Source organism: Carassius carassius, chromosome 45, assembly GCF_963082965.1.
Source record: "Carassius carassius chromosome 45, fCarCar2.1, whole genome shotgun sequence".
NCBI classification, from domain to species: Eukaryota; Metazoa; Chordata; class Actinopteri; order Cypriniformes; family Cyprinidae; genus Carassius; species Carassius carassius.
Genome location: NC_081799.1, coordinates 7,668,708 through 7,688,350, shown reverse-complemented (window position 1 = coordinate 7,688,350; position 19,643 = coordinate 7,668,708). Strand labels below are relative to the sequence as shown.

The following is a 19,643-nucleotide window of genomic DNA, read 5'->3' as shown; positions in this document are numbered from 1 at the left end:
CTTTGTCGTCTTTGAAAGACTATTATTTATTATAATGTGCAATGTTACTCTATGTAAGATAAATGTGTTTTGAAAAGCGTTACATTTTGTGAAGCTAAAAAAAAAGAAAAGAAAAGAAAAAAAAGAATCGTTTTCATCATTTCCCCAAATGAAATCTGCAGCAAAACATGCATGTGTTTTATTTATCAATCTAATGTTCACTAATAAATGTACTTTGTAGATCTGGATTGGTTTACAATCAAAGCTGACAAAAACAGCTTTGTCAGTCAAATCTGTGTCTGATTTGTTTTCACTCTGACACCAAAAATTGGTTTAATTTTACAGAAATCATGTTAATTTTAGTGTTTTCTAAAAAGCGAAATATACCCGTTTTTGCTAATATTTTTTTGTTTTTATGTGGGTGCTCAGAGAGAGGAGTTTATCGTATGTTGTATAAAATTAACCATATCAACTTTAGCATTGTTTTCTTTCCATATATTGTTTGTCCTTTTATTTTAGAGATCCAGCTATAAATTTCTAGTTTTGTATTTGTATGTAATTGTTTAATGTATATAAAGTTAATGATGTAAAGATGCAATATAAAAAGTAAAAATTGAACCAAATATGTCTCCTACTTCACTGGGGTTGGATTTAAAAGATTACAGCAGCGAAACTAATCTCTGGAAATCTCTCCAAAACCTTCACAGAAATGTAAATTTTGCCATTTTAGTGATGGGATTTTAAAGAACCTTTAAGAACTTAATTGGCCCTGACCTTGAATCCTTAAAGTGGAAATTTGTTATTCCTTTCTAGTCACAAGCAGATTGCCTTGAACACACACACACACACACACACACACACACACACACACACACACACATAAGCCAATCCAAATTCTGCAGAAGCCACCGGAACTGTCTGAGCTGCAGCGAGGAAATTAATTTGCCAGGAAGTCACACAGACGGCTAATTGGAAAGCAGAGGGACAACACCTCTTTGCTTTGCAAGGCTTCATTAGATGCTTATCGTTAATTCAAACCCACTGAGATGTTTTTCAGACAGTGTGGGAACTAATTTTTCTTCATCTGATATTGCCACACAGATGCCTTAAAATATCAAATTAACTGGTTTTATGACAACAGTTCTGTCTAGACTCTAAGCTAAGCTCTTTACGAACAGAGCATCCAGTGACCTCCAACTTACTTTGGCTTCATTGAAACTGAAGTATGAAGAGAGACAGTGTTCAGTAAGGTGAAGTGTGTCTGTGCTGTCAGAGATGATCTGTGTCGCCGGGCGGCTGAATCAGCAGCTGTTGTCATGAGGGAATATGGGCATCCGGGTCTCGCTGATACCTGCTGGGCGGCATCTGTGATGGCTCAGAAACAGGGAAGAGTAGTCATATCTGAAATGACTGCAATGAAGAAGATCGTAATCAAGAGTTAACACTTGTGTCACTGTCTCTAACTTTGTTTTGAACAAAATAGCAGGCCACCACTATAACAATGTTAAGAAACAGCTGATGTTACATGAAAGAGGAGTGACTTTTTCCTATACTCATGCTGATGAAGTTAAAATCCTATGGTCAGGTTTTATATTTTATATTTAATCATTTAGAAGATACTTTTATTCAAAGCAGTTAACAAATGATGACAACAGAAGCAATCAAAATCATCAAAAGAGCAATAATATGCAAGCAAATATACATAAATAAAAATTTTAACATCTATAACATAATCTAAATCTCTCTGTCTCTCTATACACACACACACACACACACACACACACACACATATATATATATATATAATAAAAAATAGCAGTAGGCTAGGCAGTATAAGCACACATGACGTGCCATTCCTGCATCTGTGTCCGTGCTCGCTCTCACCTCATGTTTGCAGCTGAATACAAATGATCATCATACTTAATGGACAACTAGGCTATATCAGGGAAAAGACATCAGCGTAGTCCGGCACAGAGAAAAGAAAACTTGTTTTAATATTGACCGAGCATTTTATTAAAATTTTAATATGTCATTTTTGGCCACATTTTTGCGAACCAAAACATGCAGACATCGCAACCCTTACCAAAATTATCTGTGGTTATCTTAGTAAAACTGCTTAATTTTATTTTGTGTGATTTCCGAATGCTTGAGACTATGAAATCAACCAGACAATTGTATTAACAAAATCATAGCCATAGTTAACTGTCTAGAGCAACAATTGTAATTTATAAATTATACAATTGTTACCGTTTGGCCAGCAGCGGCCCTGAACTCTACAATAAGTAAATCCACTTCACCAGCTTTAACAATAAAGCTATAGAGCTACACAAAAATGGAAGTTCAAATACGAAATAGCAAAAACTACGACTTTATTCAGCATTGTCTTCTCTTCTGTGTCTGTTGTGAGAGAGAGTTCAAAACAAAGCAGTTTGTGATATCCGGTTCGCGAACGAATCATTCGATGTAACCAGATCTTTTTGAACCAGTTCACCAAATCGAACTGAATCGTTTTAAACGAAATAAACTGAATCGTTTTTCCACAAATGACTTAAGCTGTTAACTTTTTTAATGTGGCTGACACTCCCTCTGAGTTCAAACAAACCAATATCGCGGAGTAATTCATTTACTCAAACAGTACACTGACTGAACTGCTGTGAAGAGAGAACTGAAGATGAACACAGAGCCGAGCCAGATAATGACTCGTTCACGAGTCAAGAACCAGTTGCATCGGTTTTCGGATCACCAGTAGTTCTTTCGGACAGTTCGATTCAAGAAAACGGTTATTTTGCGCTCGACGTATAATGGCGTCATTGGCGATGATTGCCCTTGATTCAAGCCTTCTGTTTACCCGCGCTCATAACATTAGCACAGAATCAGTTCAGAATCAATCACCAAAAGAATCAGTTCGGTTCAGACGCTCTGTGTGTCGGTCTGCTTCGCTGAATCACACATGCGCAGTATCATCAGCTCCTCGGTTCTCGAATCGGACACGTCTGACAGAAACGGTTCTTGACTCGAGAACGAGTCATTATCTGGCTCGGCTCGGTGTTCATCTTCAGTTCTCTCTTCACAGCAGTTCAGTCAGTGTACTGTTTGAGTAAATGAATTACTCCGGGATATTGGTTTGTTTTAACTCAGAGGGAGTGTCAGCCACATTAAAAAAGTTAACAGCTTAAGTCATTTGTGGATTAATGATTATTGGAGACGCAAACCGTTTAAAACGATTCAGTTCGATTTGGTGAACTGGTTCAAAAAGATCCGGTTACATCGAATGATTCGTTCGCGAACCGGATATGACAAACTGCTTTTATTTTAACTCTCTCTCACAACAGACATGGAAGAGAAGACAATGCTGAATAAAGTCGTAGTTTTTGCTATTTTTGGACCAAAATGTATTTTCGATGCTTCAAAATATTCTAACTGACCCTCTGATGTCACATGGACTACTTTGATGATGTTTTTCTTACCTTTCTGGACATGGACAGTAGACCGTACACACAGCTTCAATGGGGGGACTGAGAGCTCTCGGACTAAATCTAAAATATCTTAAACTGTGTTCCAAAGATAAACGGAGGTCTTACTGGTTTGGAACGACATGAGGGTGAGTTATTAATGACATAATTTTCATTTTTGGGTGAACCAACCCTTTAAGAAAATTATAATTTTTGTATTGCAAACAGTCACCATTGATTTGTAAGGCCTACAGTTTTCTGCCAAGTTGATGTAAGGACACCCTTTTTCTCTCTAGGTATAAACCAGTACAAAAGGACAGTGCTCAAAAAAAGCATAAAGCGTTCTGTGGCGCAAACAAAATGTTTGAAGAGAAGCCGTCTGGAGAGAACTGAGCTCTGTGGGTCATTTCCTGACAGTTCATTGCGTCTCTCTAGCAACCAGTCTGCCGGATCCCCGCTGGGTCTCTCATAGAAGTTGAATACAAACGTGCGAGTCAGTCGATGTCTGCGAGACAGACAGCCACTGGTCAGCTTAGCACACTCTATGTGCGACAGATGCCTGGAAATAGACTGAGAAATGTACTTGGGGGTGTAATCGAACAGCTCTGCCACTCTGGATAGCAGTCAAAACAGTCTCTCCTGCCTGTCTCTGTTCACTTTTGATGAAGGCAAACCAGAGTGTTTCTGTTGCAGCTCATGCACGCAATATACAGACCTTTATCTTGGTTTATACACTCAGTCTGTTGTCTTTAGTGTTTATAGAGCGTTATTAAAACCAGGGATCGCTGCATAGCGAGTGACTGATGGGCCTGTATGGAAAATCCACGCTTATTAATGTGCTGTTGACTGTTTTTGCCATTTCAGAAATGTTCTCTATTAGCGGTCTTATAAATTTGGTTTGAATTTTAACAAGGAAATGGAATGCACAGAGCCATCAAAAGAGGCGTATGCTTCCTCCAACTTCAATGGGCCTACAGAGAATCGTAGTCGAATCTGAGAGGGAACTTAATCTGCCGTTAAAAACAATCAGCAATTAAACCCTGGCTTGAGGCTTTGAAACCAGATCACAGAGAGCCGCTGTTAGAGACTATCTTTGTTAGTCCTAACATTAGTAAGGTTTTCTCACTCGCTGATGGAGAAAGTGTCCCAAATGAGCATGCATGCCTCGTTACCCCAGATGGGCCTGTTTTGATGTCCCAGTGTTGTAAAGCGGAGAATGTACATTTTGTCCTTACATTTGACCCTTGTGTTGTAACACAATGCAAAATGGCATTCACTAATGGAGGCAACGCGAGCTGCAGCCCTAACTCATTATAATCAGTCATGGGAACATGTTTGTGGAGGTACAGTGCCAATAGGAATTGCACATTTCTCATGAGCATGAAGGAAAGAAGCAATGCAAAAGGGTCATTGCTTTTCAGATGCATGTGCTTTTGCTTTGAGTGAGTCTGGCCTAGTTAAGTTCATTTTCATGGGCAATTCTGGGATTCTTGAGTTTCATTGTTTTTTCCTGCACAATTTTGAGGTTTTTTTTTTGGCTGTTTGGCTTTTCGTAGGATGCTGTGTCAGAACAGTAGAAAGAAAACATGCATAATACACTTAGTGTTTATTTAATTTGCATCTATAGCCTACAATTACTTTGTTTATCTTTAAAAGCTGTTTTCTATATATATATATATATATATATATATATATATATATATATATATATATATATATATTTAGCAAGAAATCTCCACTTCAGTTGCAATTGCTAAGTGCAATTTTGTTATTTCACAATTCTGACTTTTTGAGTCACAGTTATAACAATTTTTCTCCTATTTGAAGGGTTGGGGGGTGGGGTGGGGTGGGGTGCTGTGGGTTTTGGGGGACCTGAATTGTTCCATAATGTTTACATAATTCTCTGTTTTAAAAAGAGATCCAAAACCTCCTTTGGAAATATTCTCTATAATGTCAAGAAAATGGATTTTGAACATGACTTTATCCAATGTTTAGATTCCTGTTCTGGAATTATTTACATATTAGTGCTAATTTAATGATATATTGTCTCATTTGCATATACTGTATGTACAATGTACATTTTAGAAAATGTGTAATACAAAAAAAATATTGGTTTTATTTATACACCTTGACTTAAAGGGATGGTTCAACTAAAAATGAACTTTCTGTCATTTTTCTTTAACCTGATGTTAATGAAAGCCAATGACTTTCAAAAAATGTTATGTACAAAAACATATCTCAAAATATCTTGTTTTTCACAGAATAAAGAGCAATTTTAGGGTGAACTATTCCTTTAAGAGCTGCAAAAGAACTAATAATACTTAATTTTAAGAAACTTTCTGAAACTCTCCCGTTGCACAGGTGTGAAAGAGAGCAGAGACGTTTTAAGAAGATTAGCGCAAGGCTGTCAGACTGACACTGGGGAAAAAGAAGAAAACATTGAAAGTTTGTCTTGCAGACAGTTTTGTGAAGTTCTTCAGACATGGTTAAAGTTGAAAGATTAATCCCAAGTGTTCATCTGTCTGCATACTAATATTCGTCTGGTATCGCGTGGGTGAGTCATTTCAAATGGTCTCAGGTTATTTTAGATAATGTCTCTTCGCCAGACACAATAACCATTACCAAAAGATGGATTTTTCAGAAGTTCATTCTTTCAACAGCTTCATTTGCATTTCATTCTGTCAGAACAGGTTTTGTCAGTCAGATCTGAAAATCAGAGGAGTAATTTTCTGTCTGCCCCCAGAAAGCAAAGTCACAGACAATTTCAATGTTGTATTTAGAAATCATTATCTGATCATCAGTGTCTGTGCTGCTTCTTACTTAAGTTGTCCTCTGGTCAATGAGAAATGAGAGCGAGGTTAAACTTTAGGCGCCTAATTATATTTCCGGATGTCTGCTGTCAACTGAAACTAGAAGAAAGTTTCTTTAAAGTCGTAGAATAACAATGTGGTCTAGTGATTGTGGTCCAGGTTCCCTAAAGCTTTAACATTTTTAGATGTTTTTGTCCGCACTCTGTTTTGTTTTGTTAAATCCCCAGCATCTATAAATGTGTAATTTGACATTGTAGCAGGATCTGGTTTTGTTAAGCTCCTGTATGGATACATTATGTTTATTGGATACATGGATATATTAACTTCAGAGTCTGATTTATGGGATTCCCTACAAGCCAATGAAAAGAAACTGCCTCCATGTCATAGTTTTGTGTGTTATGAGGACAGCTGGAAATGACTGTAGATGACTAATCCATAGACAGGGAAACACTATGACTAATCACTCTTGTGCTGATGACCCACAGAGATGCTGGCATTCCTTACGCTTTAGTCAGTGGCAAGCTCAAAGCCATTCAGATTACCAAAACAAAGGCAAATATCAAAGAAGCCAACTATGATTATTGGTAAATGGGACAGTAAAATGAATGGATCTGAATTAAAACAAATTTGGGCACATGAAGTCAGAAATAAAGGGATGGCATCTTGACATCATGAGGAAAAAAGTGAATCTAAAGAATTCATTTCTTGAAAGCAAAACTTGAATAGTTCACACAAAAGGAAAGTTTGCTTAAAATGTACTCACCCTCAGGTCATCCAAGATGTAGATGAGTGTGTTTCTTCACCAGTGGATCTTCTGCAGTGAATGGGTGCCGTCAGAATGAGAGTCCTAACAGCTGATAAATACATCATAATAATCCACACATCTTTTCACTTCACAAGTCATTAACTGATGGACTGGAGTTGTATGGATTACTTTTGGATTATTGTGATGTTTTTATCATTCTAATGGCACCCATTCACTGCAGAGAATCCATTGATGAACAAGTGAAGAAGAAACAAACTAATTTATGGTCTGAAGGTGAGTACATTTGTGGCTAATTTACATTTTTGGTTGAACTATTCCTTTAACTAGTTTTCCATAATCTTTTACTAATACTTTTTTAGAAAAAAAAAAGACAATAACGATGTTTTGTTAATATATTAAAATTATTAGCAGAAAAAAGAAAGACAGAAAGCCATATTATAGAGAAGATCGTTGAAGACATTCACAACTCTGGGTCAAGGTCTACAGTAGATCATTTGATCCATTATTCATCAGTCAAAAATGTGAAACATGATATCATCCTATAAATAAATGACCAAAGACCACATATTTGTCCTTTTTCAGCCTTTATTTTCCATGTTGCTCAGTGGAAATTATGCATAAATACACATAAACATTGTCAAACATGTGAATGACTTGACGCCACCTTGGTAAACAGCTAAAAGTCCACCTAGACCTTTTATCTTCCAGTACAAAGACAGGCACATGTCTTTCCAGCGACTGATCTGTAACAAATGTACAAATATTTGAATTACAAAAAGGCAGCTGAATTGGTTCGGAGGGTATAAAATTGTAGTAGATATAAATAAAACCCAAGATGTTGCCCGAGTCTGATGATGATTATGCATTCAAGGTGTTTGCTTGCTTTTGGAAGTGTGGCTGATGTGGCACATGAATGATTCGGTTAACACCAGACTGGGCTCTTGCATTGCTTCCTCCTCCAGAAACTCATCTAAATGGGACCACATTGAGACTAGAGGATGTGTGATGATGCAGAGAGAGCATGTTACATTCAGGGCCAACAGAAATTCAAATAACGTGATATCCCAACAAGCACATGGTAAATACATCATACATACAACATCAAAGGCTGTGTCACCGTTCACCTAAAGGGGCTGATTGTGGTTGTAGTGTCTTTGGAGAAAAGACAAAGTCAAAGCAGTGTTATTTGTTTCAGTAGGGCTTTGTCAACCATTACCATCCAAGATAAAGAGACAGATGAGCAAAATCCTGGATATGACCAAGTTATGAAAACATCAGTGTCCTCAATGATCCCAAATTAAAGATGTGCATTTATAGTCACTCTAAAGCTCCAATGGTACATCAAGTGCGGCTCCGTGCAGTTTAGAGATATTATAGAATATTTATATATTCACGACTGAGGAATCACTCTTCTTTTTCACTTCACAGCCACAAATATTTAAGACGGCTTATTTGAATTACATATAAAGACTGTCGTTTGTGAGAACACAATGAAATGTTTGTTTTAAAAACACATTAGCACTCACTTTTAAGGCTTTTAAGTACAAACTGACATATCTCTCTCGCAAACACACATTCACGCAATCACTTGCACGCTGTGCTAAGAAAACAAACTAGAGACTACAAGACTTCCGGTTGCCCTACATGACCAAGCATATGACTACATTATCTATTTAGTAGCAATGTGCAACTAGGTCGGAATTAAAAAGGACAGATACAACCATTTAACTGAGAATGGTAATCGTGAGTCGAACGCTTGTTCTGGGTTAATACGTGTGGTTTGAGAGAAGGTATCAAACTTAAGAGCTGAGGTACCTTCTTTTTCTGCAGATATGCATCCTCACATGAGGATTTACCATAGTCCATTTTTCCCATGGCTCAATTTGTTTCACCACAGTAGCAGAGTTAAAGTAACAATGTAGTTAACACGATGGCCAGGCTGAACTGGGATGTGCTGGCCTGTGGTGAGTTGGCATTCGGTAGTGTCTGTGGGATGTTGGGATGTTGCCTATCGTTCCCGGGTCATATCCTGCCTATCTCATGGTCCTTCTCTTCGAGCAGATGAATGAGCTGACTGAAGATCTCCTTCACCGCGTCCATGTTGTCCACTGTGCTCCCCTCCAAAATCCAGCTCTTGCCTCGTGCCAGAGGTTCCAGCTCAAAGTATTTCTTTATCTGTGGGATAAAGAAATAAAACTTAGTTCGGTGAAGGCATCTTACACTATGAACTTGAGGTAAAAGAAAAAAAAATGAAAACGTGTTTTAATCTGGTTTAATTCTGATTGGTCGAGAACCATGTGAACAAACCAATGTTAAATGCAAAACAGAGTGAACATTTATAGAAAAGATTAATGGGATAATAACAGGACAAATATTATGATGTAGGTTGTGCATCTAATTAAACTTAAAGGTAAATTAATTGGATACTTGGTAGAAGCTAGTTAAATTAGATGCCAACATTTTCAAACATTATTTAATCTTTAGCAAACTCAAAATGAATATCCACTATAATGCTGCACATTATGATGCCTAAATTCTCTTGTAGATTGATTTTACTTTTTAGTGTTTTATTTTTTTATTTAGAGGAAACGTATCAGTTATCAATCATAAAATGACAATGATTAGCAAGTTTTTTAAATAACAATGCACCCAGCTTTGTAACAACCAAAATATGCAATAAGAGGAATGCGATATACCAATAGACACGATTAACTGTACAAATCTGTCAACCGAGATATTTTAGAATATCTTCTGTATCACAGTTACACGCTCATGTGATTTTGTTGTACTCTGGGTCATAAAAACGTACTGTGTGCATGTGTTTTAAAGCATTGCGGATTAAAAGAGAACAACTCATTTCGCTGTATGTGCGCACTGTCTGAAAGAAATTTCTGAAGGAAAGCATGTGCACTTGAAGACGGCACTCATAGAGTGTGGGAGTTATTTTTGCTACTTACAGACCTTGAACTGTTAGCGTCTGTGTAGCGTCTACGTCACAGCTCTCAGCCCGCCCTCTGTTTGTTGATTGGCCGGCTGTTTTGGAGCCGGAGGAAAACTGGGAGATGGTTTGCTATCTCAGACCGAGTACAGAAGCGAACTGAAAATTAGCGGAAGTACAAAGTCTGACGTAGTCAGGCTAGATCACCATGTGATGTCCAATATAAAATCTGTTGCCCTGAACTGTTGCTGTAATTTACCTCATTTACGAATGAGACATGAATCAAATCTGCAACGCATTAGCTAACATGCTAACAAATGCTGTATTGGAGTTACCATGACTCGCTAGTTAACAACATTGCTAGCATGTGTTGGCTTACAATTTTTATCAAGGTAATTATCCAACTAATATTGTAGGACTGTACTAAAAATCCATCCTGAGATTTTAAACAAGAGTTTTTAACGAACATTTGGCTGGGGTTGTTATTTTGGAACAAGTTTCCCCTATTGACCAATAATAACACAAGATAAATTGAATCTGTAAATATTCAGCCTGTAAATGAGTTCCAAAATAAAACAACTAAATCTTTATTCTACTGAAGTTAGCAAGTATGAGGTATCAGCCAAGAAATTCCAGTGTATTAGCCAGGGGAATATGAGGACAAACTTGTAGCACTAGCGCCAGTCCTTTTCAACGGGCCAGACATGGGAGGGGAGACAGGAATGCACACACACTGCACTGATCAGCGTTTGCTATGGCAGATGATGTGGAGGAAGATTTGAGGTAACAACAGAAAAAAATGTAAAAAATGCAGCAAAAAAAATTATATATATATATATATATATATATATATATATATATATATATATATATATTACAATCTTATGATTAGTAAACATGATAGACACAAAGACTTGAGGGACAGTAATGTCAGAACTGATCGCAGCATTACATGAGATAAGGCTCTTCTGATTATAATCAGCTCTGTGTTTTCAGAATTTCCATGGCAACAACAGAAAGCAACAAACACAAATATTTCAACAAGAGCGATGTCCATGCTTGAAGCCCTTCAGGAAAGATCTACAACCATTTAATTAAAACTTAAAACAGCCAGGTGTAACATGTACAGTGGTCCCAAAAGGCTTTTGGAAACTTCTGGATAGAAAAAAACCACCTAAAGGGACAATTCACCCAAAATAAAGGCCTTCTAAAGCAAAGTAATCTCTAGCTTCCGCTAACTGTCATACACATGTACACGACAGAGTAGCATAGGCGTAGCATAGGCGTAGCATAAGCTCTGGTGAGAATAAACTAGTTTACAGTAAAGGAAAACCAGTCTCCTCTTGGCTTATATTGAAATCCACCGTCATTTTTCTTTATAAATCCTTTTTTGTTTTGTATACTCCTCTGCACTGACACATTTGTCACTTCTCACTGGAGCTTACGCTACATCCTACATCATCCACTGGAACGCCACTCTCTCATCAATGCATGTATGACAAGTTAGCAGAAGCTAGAGATTACAGTTTATGACATTTTAAGTATGGATATTTTTACACAAATGCATCGATTTGCTTAAGAAAACCTATATTCACCCAACAGAACTGTGTGGAGCACTTTTTATGATGGATGGATGCACTTTTTTGGGTTTCAAAATCTCTACCTCTATTCACTGCCAGTATAAAGCTAGGAAGAGCTTTTTAATATAACTCTTCTGAAAGAAGAAAGTCGTATACACCTAGATTGACTTGAGGGTGAGTAGATATCGGGGTAATTTTCATTTTTGGGTGAACTATCCCTTTATTAATATGTCTGAATGTCATTGCATTCGCTTCTCATTACTTTTAGAGCAATTTCTGTCCTGTCAAAGTAACCACAGGTGTATTTTTCTACTTTAACTATTAACATGTTCTACCAAGTATTCAAATTTTCATAATATTGAAAAAGCAATTTAGTTTAGCTGATTTCTCTTTAAAAAAAAAAACAATATATTTGAACAATATTTTTGCTTTATATTGCAAAGATATCTATACATAATTCATGTGGTTTAAATTTGGGGTTGTTGTGTGTTTTCCTAAACATTCATCAGTTAGAACTTAAAGGGATAAAATTGGGCACTTTTTACGGACATAACATTTATAAAATGTGATCCTGGTCTTAAGTCGCTGGGGTATATTTGTAACAATAGCCAACAATACATTGTAATGGTCAAAATTACAGATTTTTTTTTTATGCCAAAAATCATTAGGATATTAAGTAAAGATCATGTTCCATGAAGATATTTTGTAAATTTCCTTCTCTAAATATATCAAAACTTAATTTTTGAGAACTTCTTTGGACAACTTTAAAGGTGAATTTCTCAATATTTAGATTCTTCTGCACTCTCAGATTCCAGATTCCAAATAGTTGTATCTCTGACAAATATTGTTCTATCCTAACAAACCATATATCAATGGAAAGTTTATTTATTCAGCTTTCAGATTATGTATAAATCTAAATTTAAAAAAATTAGACCTTATGACTGGTTTTGTGGTCCAGGGTCACAAATATCTTTTGTGTGTACAGAGGGGAAAAAAAGGTCATAAAAGTTTAAAATGTCAAGAGCAAATGATGACAGATTTATCATTATAGGTTGAACTAGCATGATGCCAAAAAAAACCTTGACCTTCGCATGAACAACAACAGCATCTAAACATCCAAAAATGTCCCTGTCAAAGTGATTTCTCCCCTCCAGGTCCTAATTTATCCTTGTACCAAAATCGTTGACCTTTGACCTTGGGGGACTTAAAGAAGCCCAGAATAAATATGGAGTAAGCCACTAGCACAGGTGTGGAAAGTGAAGGCTGAGAGGTACTCACATCATCCCTTACACAAAAGAAACCCAAAATATTTTTCTCTTGTTTTGGCGGTGTTTCTGGAAGCCAGCCTGTCTCGTCACCTGATTGGTTCAGCCCCAAACCTCCCTGCTGTGGAGAAAGACCACCCCAATGGGAGCACTTCGTCAAGCCTGGCCTGTGATTCCATGTTTAAACTCACTCACAGTGCTGAAAATATGGCATCAGTGTCACATCTAGGAAGACTGAGCTTAACTGACAGCCAGCGGGAAGGGGCCAAAAAAGTTGTTGGAATTTTTTACTTCCCTTTGAGAGTGCAATAAGAGGAAAAAAATAAATGAAATAATCAAACAAAACATCCTTTGAGCCAAAGCTTTCCTATTATGCCAAGAATGTTGATTAAGATTTCCCTGTCTGGGACTTCATTGCTACAAAATTACACAATCCTGCTGCTTAAAAGAGCAAGAACAATCTTGGAACGTAAAGCCATATTTGTCTATTGTTTCACAGTGAAACCAAATCTAGACTTGAAAAGCAAAAGTAACATTTGCAGAAGACAGGAGGTTTAGGACGGTCTGCCAGTGACATTCAGATAAAGTACTTAAAATGATGATACAGATTGATGCAGAGTGCTGGTATGTATGACGACAGCTGATGCAGCAAAATGTGTATCATCTATAAATTGCACAACAGCTAAAAAAACTAGGCAGAAGGAATGGGTCAGAAAGAACAACTATGGGTGGTGTTTATACCTTTTATCGCACGTATATGTAAATTTGTAAAAGGAAAGCATTTTTGTCTTGCATTTAAAAATAAAATCCTGTCCACACTGCACTACACTGTCCTATCATAAAGGCAAAACACCAAAAAATTGAATCTTAAAAAAAAGCGAAACACACTCAACTCTATTTCCCTGCCCGCGTTTAACAAAAAAAATCTGCAGGCATTTTTTATCATTTTAACGAAACCTTGGCCACCATAATATTTTGTTTCATGAACATTTCATAGTGTTCCTGTAGCTCAAGTGGTAGAGCATTGCGTTAGCAAGCGTAAGGTTGGTGGTTCGATTCCCCGGGAACACATGATAGGTAAAAACTGATAGCCTGAATGCACTGTAAGTCGCTTTGGATAAAAGCGTATGCTAAATGCATAAATTTTTAATTTTAATTTAATTTAATTTTAACATTTGAACTTGGCAAATTTGCAACACATGCATATTTAGCAAAGCATGTATGCTGAGAAAATTGCATTTTTGTACTACATCTTAATTGAATTTACAACAATGATCAAAAAAGATGATACACGATTGTTGTTTCTGCTTTTTCACCATGTTTTGATTTAGGGATTCAATAAGGAAATGTGTAATAGCGCCCCCCTAAAATACAACAGTGGAAACAAAGAAAACCAGAAAATTGTGACAGTGGTAGAGACAGAGTTAAGAACATTTTTGCCAATGTATAATTTACTGATGCCGTATATGTATACTCCTCCGTATAGCGGTATAATCATTTAACAACTGTAGGCAAACCTGTAAATGTCATGGATGACATCTGACCACAGAAAAAAATATGCAGCATTTTGCTATCGTGGTCACAATCCTTCTTGACGAATTCCAGCACATTTTTATAATCAACTGTTGCCATGCACCAACAGTGCTCTTGATGTGATCCAAAATTTGTTTCACGTGTTCACACACATCAAGGAAAACAGCATTTTGAAGTGTTTTCCGAAACCTCTGTTTTCAGTGAACTAAAATGTTTACATGTGGATGGGAGGCCAAAACACAGCGTTTCCATAAAAAAAAGCCATTTGTTTTGAATGGGATTTTAATTAATGTGCTGTTAACACAGACATTTGTTTAACAGCAGATGCAATTATGTTCTGCAAATCAAAGCTGAAAAAAAAACTCAGGAAAATATCTATGTGGTTTAAGCCTCGCTTAGACTACACAATTTTTTTGTCTGTAACAACAGTCACTGTGTCAGATTATGTGATTTGATTCATAAAATCTTGACGTGTCATGAACAAGAAACATGTCAGATGCAGTAGTCCCTCATCATAAATTCAGGAGTATTGTTGCTGTAGCTCCACGAACATTTTCCTCCATTGTAAAATTACACCTAGCAGGACCGATACCATTGTCTCCCTTTCATTTCGAATGTTTGAAAGCTCGTACAAAGGCGCTTCTTTGCTCCTATTGGCCAGTGTCATAACTGTGATGGAACTTATTGTGTACGATGGGGGAAAAAAATTCAACACACTAGTCTTTCTGTGTCGACGTCGTAAAGCATCGCAGAGGCATCGTGCACTATGACACACTACACGAGAGGAAAAGATTGAATCGTGCATCCCAACGCCCACTGTCGTATACAAATGCCCATGACACCCTATGTCAAGCAGATCGTGGTAAAATCAGGCTTAAATCATGTAGTCTGAATGGGGCTTTAGGTGAAAATTAAAATGATTTGCAGACTCAAAAACAGAGCATAGTACTATAAATGATGCAAACAAAACCATGTAATTATTCTTAAAAATAAAAGGATATCTAAATGTATCTATGGATGTTCTAAGAAACCAGATATCAGTATCAGCACACAAATACGATTACACAAATTTAGGCATGCATCCCTACAGAGAAACTTTGGCTAAGCTCAAGATGAAGCTTACCTCAGGACATGTGCAAGGCTCAGATGGCGCCAACTAAATCTGCACGTTCTTCAAGCCAGATTGGCTTTTACACCTGGTTTACTGCAGATCTTTCTCTTTATGACATGTTTGGATATGAATCCTTTCCGGGGTCAGTGGGAAAAACCCTTACTGGAGACAAGCCGTGACTAAATCACTTTGTCAGAGACCTGACTACTGATGCCCCTGCACAAAATCAGAAGCTCACAGGTTCCAGGTCAGATGTCACGAACAAGTCTCTTGGCCTGTGCACTTTCATAGTGTGTTTGCCTGGTCATAGAGCAGATTTACAGTAACTCAATTTGCGTTAAGCTTGACAGTTCACATCTGGATTTGCAACACGATAAAAAGGAGCTGAGATTGAGCTAATTAACTGCAGCATTGCAGGACCTCAAGGTCTCTTATTGGTCAAACTAGCCAACCGCCAATCAGTTGACCTCTTGCCCTGTGCGTTTGTGAGGATCTCTACCACAAAGAAAGAACATATGTCCACAGATGCACTGCCTAAGGCACTGACAGGTGACCTGCTGGCGAGCCCACATTAACAAACCTGCTTAAACTATGATACATCTGATATCCATCAGACTGAACTTTTTATGCTTAACCACACACACAGACCCCACTGTAGGCCTGCTCCCCAAAAAGGGAGAAATTCCCCAATGGAAGTGCTAATTTCTTAAGCATACTGCAAGTGTTACCATTGGGAGAGTCGTTTTGAGGATCACAGCACAGAGAGTCACATCAATTGTGAAGAGAAAAACATTACAAATTTTCAGTCCAAAGATGGAGTTGAAGCAGACTGCTATAAAGAAACGGTGAAGAGCACACCTCCTCCCCCAAATACTGAGACTCTGTCCAGTTGTTTTGTGGAGCTCTAGTTTCTGTTATTCATATGTTAACTCAGGCTCATTCCATAGCAAACCACAGCAGTTCCATGGGCCCCCTCTATTCACATGCTGGAGGCAGCACTCCCTTTCTGAAGAGATTTCCTCATATTAATAATCGAACAGTATTTCATGCAGGGCAACGAAGGCCCTGTCGCTGGGGATTCCTCAGTGAAGAAACATTCCTGAAAAAGTAGCTCAGAACAAGAGCTTCAGCCAAAATCGTGTTCAAGTTTCAAAACAAAAAGTGCTGGCCAAGCAATATGGGTATACATGTGCATGTATTAGAGGTGTATACATGTGCGTTATGTATTGCTCAATCTCTCTTGACAGGAATGTCTTTGCAAATTTAGAACATGAACAAAGAGACAAAGCTGCAACAGACACATAGTTTAAGCTGTCAAATCCAGTGCAGAACAAAATGTATTGCACTCACTGGATCTCTCCGTGCACCTGAGATGAAAAAGCACCATCTGCTCCGATGCCATGAAAGTCAACCCCAAACAATAACTTCCCATCGTCATGACTAGTGTTGGTCGGCTCTTATGTAAGCATGTGTTTGAGTTACCGTGAAGACTGAAGTGAAGTTCAGAGTTCTTATAACTCAGTCTGGCTCCAGAACATTAGGAACATATTAAAAGGAGCTGAACCTGGCCCCCTGTATATCTTCAACAACACTTTACCTAAACATAATCCCAACCGGGAGCCCCAGGTCATATCATTGCTGATTCATAGACAAAAATTCTAATCTTGATATTACCCCAGTAGACAGTCATCCATAAGCTATTTCACTTTCCTTTACACGTTCACACTCTTCTAGCGTGACATGCTCAAATGCAAATGTTAGGCAAGGCCTGCTGTTCAGACTCACAAGACTGCAAATCAAATTGGTTAAAAATAACCAATTCTAACTGTTGCTCATGAGAGACATGATTCAATTAGAGTGGATGTTGCAGGCCAAATGTGGTCTGCAAAAGTAAAAATGGTCTACTAAAAGATGAGCAATCTGGTGCCCCTTTTCAACAAATTATACGTGTGCCCATTCTTAAAACACTGCGGATCATAAAAACAGTTCCATACCAGCCCTAAATGATTGACAGTCTCGAATCAGGAGTCTGCTTAAAGACTATAGAATATCCAAGACATATCATTAGTATAGTTGTGAATGGAAAAAAATTCAATGCTCAATATGATATATCCGATCTTTCGCTGGCTGTGCTGATTTAAATCTAGCGGGTCTGGTGTCTCGTATCGCAAGTTCCATGATGCAGGTAGTGACAGTTCTCTCCGGCCAATCAGTCATCAGCAGGGTTTACATTTTGGTAATGGTATGGCTTGCTTGTAACCTCATCCGAGGTAGTGCTGAAAAAGTACTAGGTACTAGGTACTGTACCCTTTCGAAAACCCCCCAAAAGTGAGCTGTACCTAACTGTAACGTGTCGTACAAAGCATTGGAAAAGAAACAGTCAGCATTCTGGGATGTGCGTTTAGGACAGAGTATGCACACTGGCTGGTCTAGAAAAAGACAACATTTATGAGAGTTTTTGTAAAATTATTTGGTGATTTTGAATATGAAATTTAAGCGTAAGTTTGGTGAACAGTTTTGGAGAATTTGATGTTTCCCCATTAAAAAAAAGATAGGAGCTGCACTTGCATGCCAGGGAGGCGTTCCAAAGATGGCCGCTGAGTAAAATGACTTTGTTTCTATGTCAGGGAATGGGGTGCATAAAAAAAAGTGTAGTCACTAGGTTAATCATCAAGTTGCCCCTTGCTTCTACGTCGCTGCCTGTTTAGCCCCACCCACCAATTTGCGCACACAGTAGGTACATTGCAAGAGCAGCAAATGCAGGTCTATGCAGAAACCAAAAGATAAACTTTATTGTACCACAGATATGTTTACAAACAAGGCAAATTTGACAAAGGATTTTCAGAAAGATTGAAACTAAAAGACGATGCTGTGTCAACTATATTGGATCCAATGTCGCACCACACAAGTGTGAGTAACTGCTTTTATTATGTGATCACTATTGCTTTGTCTGTTATTACAGATAATTTGACATACTGAGTATTTATGCATTTTTTCAACGTAATACAACTATCACCCAATCATAGCAGTGGGTGTTTACGTAGGATTCTAAAATCTGCTACGCCTATTCAAACAGAGAGTTCTGATGACACTGTCAGTCTTTAAATCCTCCTGTCCGCCCCCTCATCACAGGGTATCACAAGGAACTCCACTTCTCTGGTTTGAATCTTATCTCACTGGTAGGTCTTTTAGGGTGGCATGGGGAGAGGAGGTATCTAAAGCACATTAACTGGCCAATGGGGGTTCCACAGGGATCAGTTTTTGGACCCCTCTTCTTCTACATATACACTATATCCCATCATACAGGCACATGACTTCTCCTACCATTGCTATGCTGATGACACACAGCTCTATCTCTCATTTCAGCCAGAGGATCCAACAGTAGCAGCACGGATCTCAAGCTGCCTGGCAGACATCTCGGCATGGATGAAAAAACGTCAGCTAGGTTCTTCTTCAATTACCCCATCAACTTCGGTCAGAAATCTAATCTTTTTGAAGTGTAATCTTTGATGAGCAGCTGACCTTCAAAGACCACATTGTAAAGACTGCTCGATCTTGCAGGTTTGCATTGCACAACATCAGAAATACCCTTTCTAACGGAACATGCTGAGCAATTTCTTGTCCAGGCTCTTGTCATTTCTAGGCTGGACTACTGCACTGCTCTTCTGGCTGGACTTCCATCAAGCACAATAAAAACTCTACAAATGATTTAGAATGCAGTGGCACTACTGGTATTTAATGAACCCAAAAGAGCCCATGTTACACCTCACTTTATCTCCTTGCACCGGCTACTGGTTGTGGTTCACATCAAGTTCAAGACATTGATGCTTCCATATAGAACAGCCACAGGCTCAGCACCCGCCTACTTCCACTCACTATTACGAATCCACATCCTCTTCAGAAGTCTGAGATCCGCTAGTGAGCGATGCCTCGTGGTACCATCACAGAGAGGCTCAAAATCACTTTCCAGGACATTCTCGTTCACCATTCCTGGCTGGTGGAATGATCTTCCCACCTCTATCCGAAGTCTGAATCCCTGAACATTTTTCAAGGGACAGCTGAAATCTCTTTCGACGCTACTTGACTTCATCCTAAATAAACTTTTTACATTTTTTAAAACTTTTTCCTTCTCTGTATTTATTCCTTCCCTATCTATTTGAACAAATGCCTGAAACTTGGTATTATGAGCATTTCCTGTGTCTTGTTCCC

At 38.1% G+C, this 19,643-nt stretch overlaps 1 protein-coding gene across 3 annotated transcripts in view; it reads right to left on the bottom strand.

Annotated features, from left to right (window-relative positions):
- Positions 1-8,268: 8,268 nt before the first annotated feature.
- arl15b (ADP-ribosylation factor-like 15b) overlaps positions 8,269-19,643 on the bottom strand; it is a 50,815-nt gene continuing 39,440 nt past the window's right edge. For all 3 annotated transcript variants that reach the window (XM_059540081.1, XM_059540082.1, XM_059540083.1), the window contains one exon: positions 8,269-9,182. In XM_059540081.1, coding sequence (XP_059396064.1) covers positions 9,030-9,182 — 153 coding nt within the window. In that variant the 3' untranslated portion in view covers positions 8,269-9,029. The remainder of the gene's footprint in view (positions 9,183-19,643) is intronic.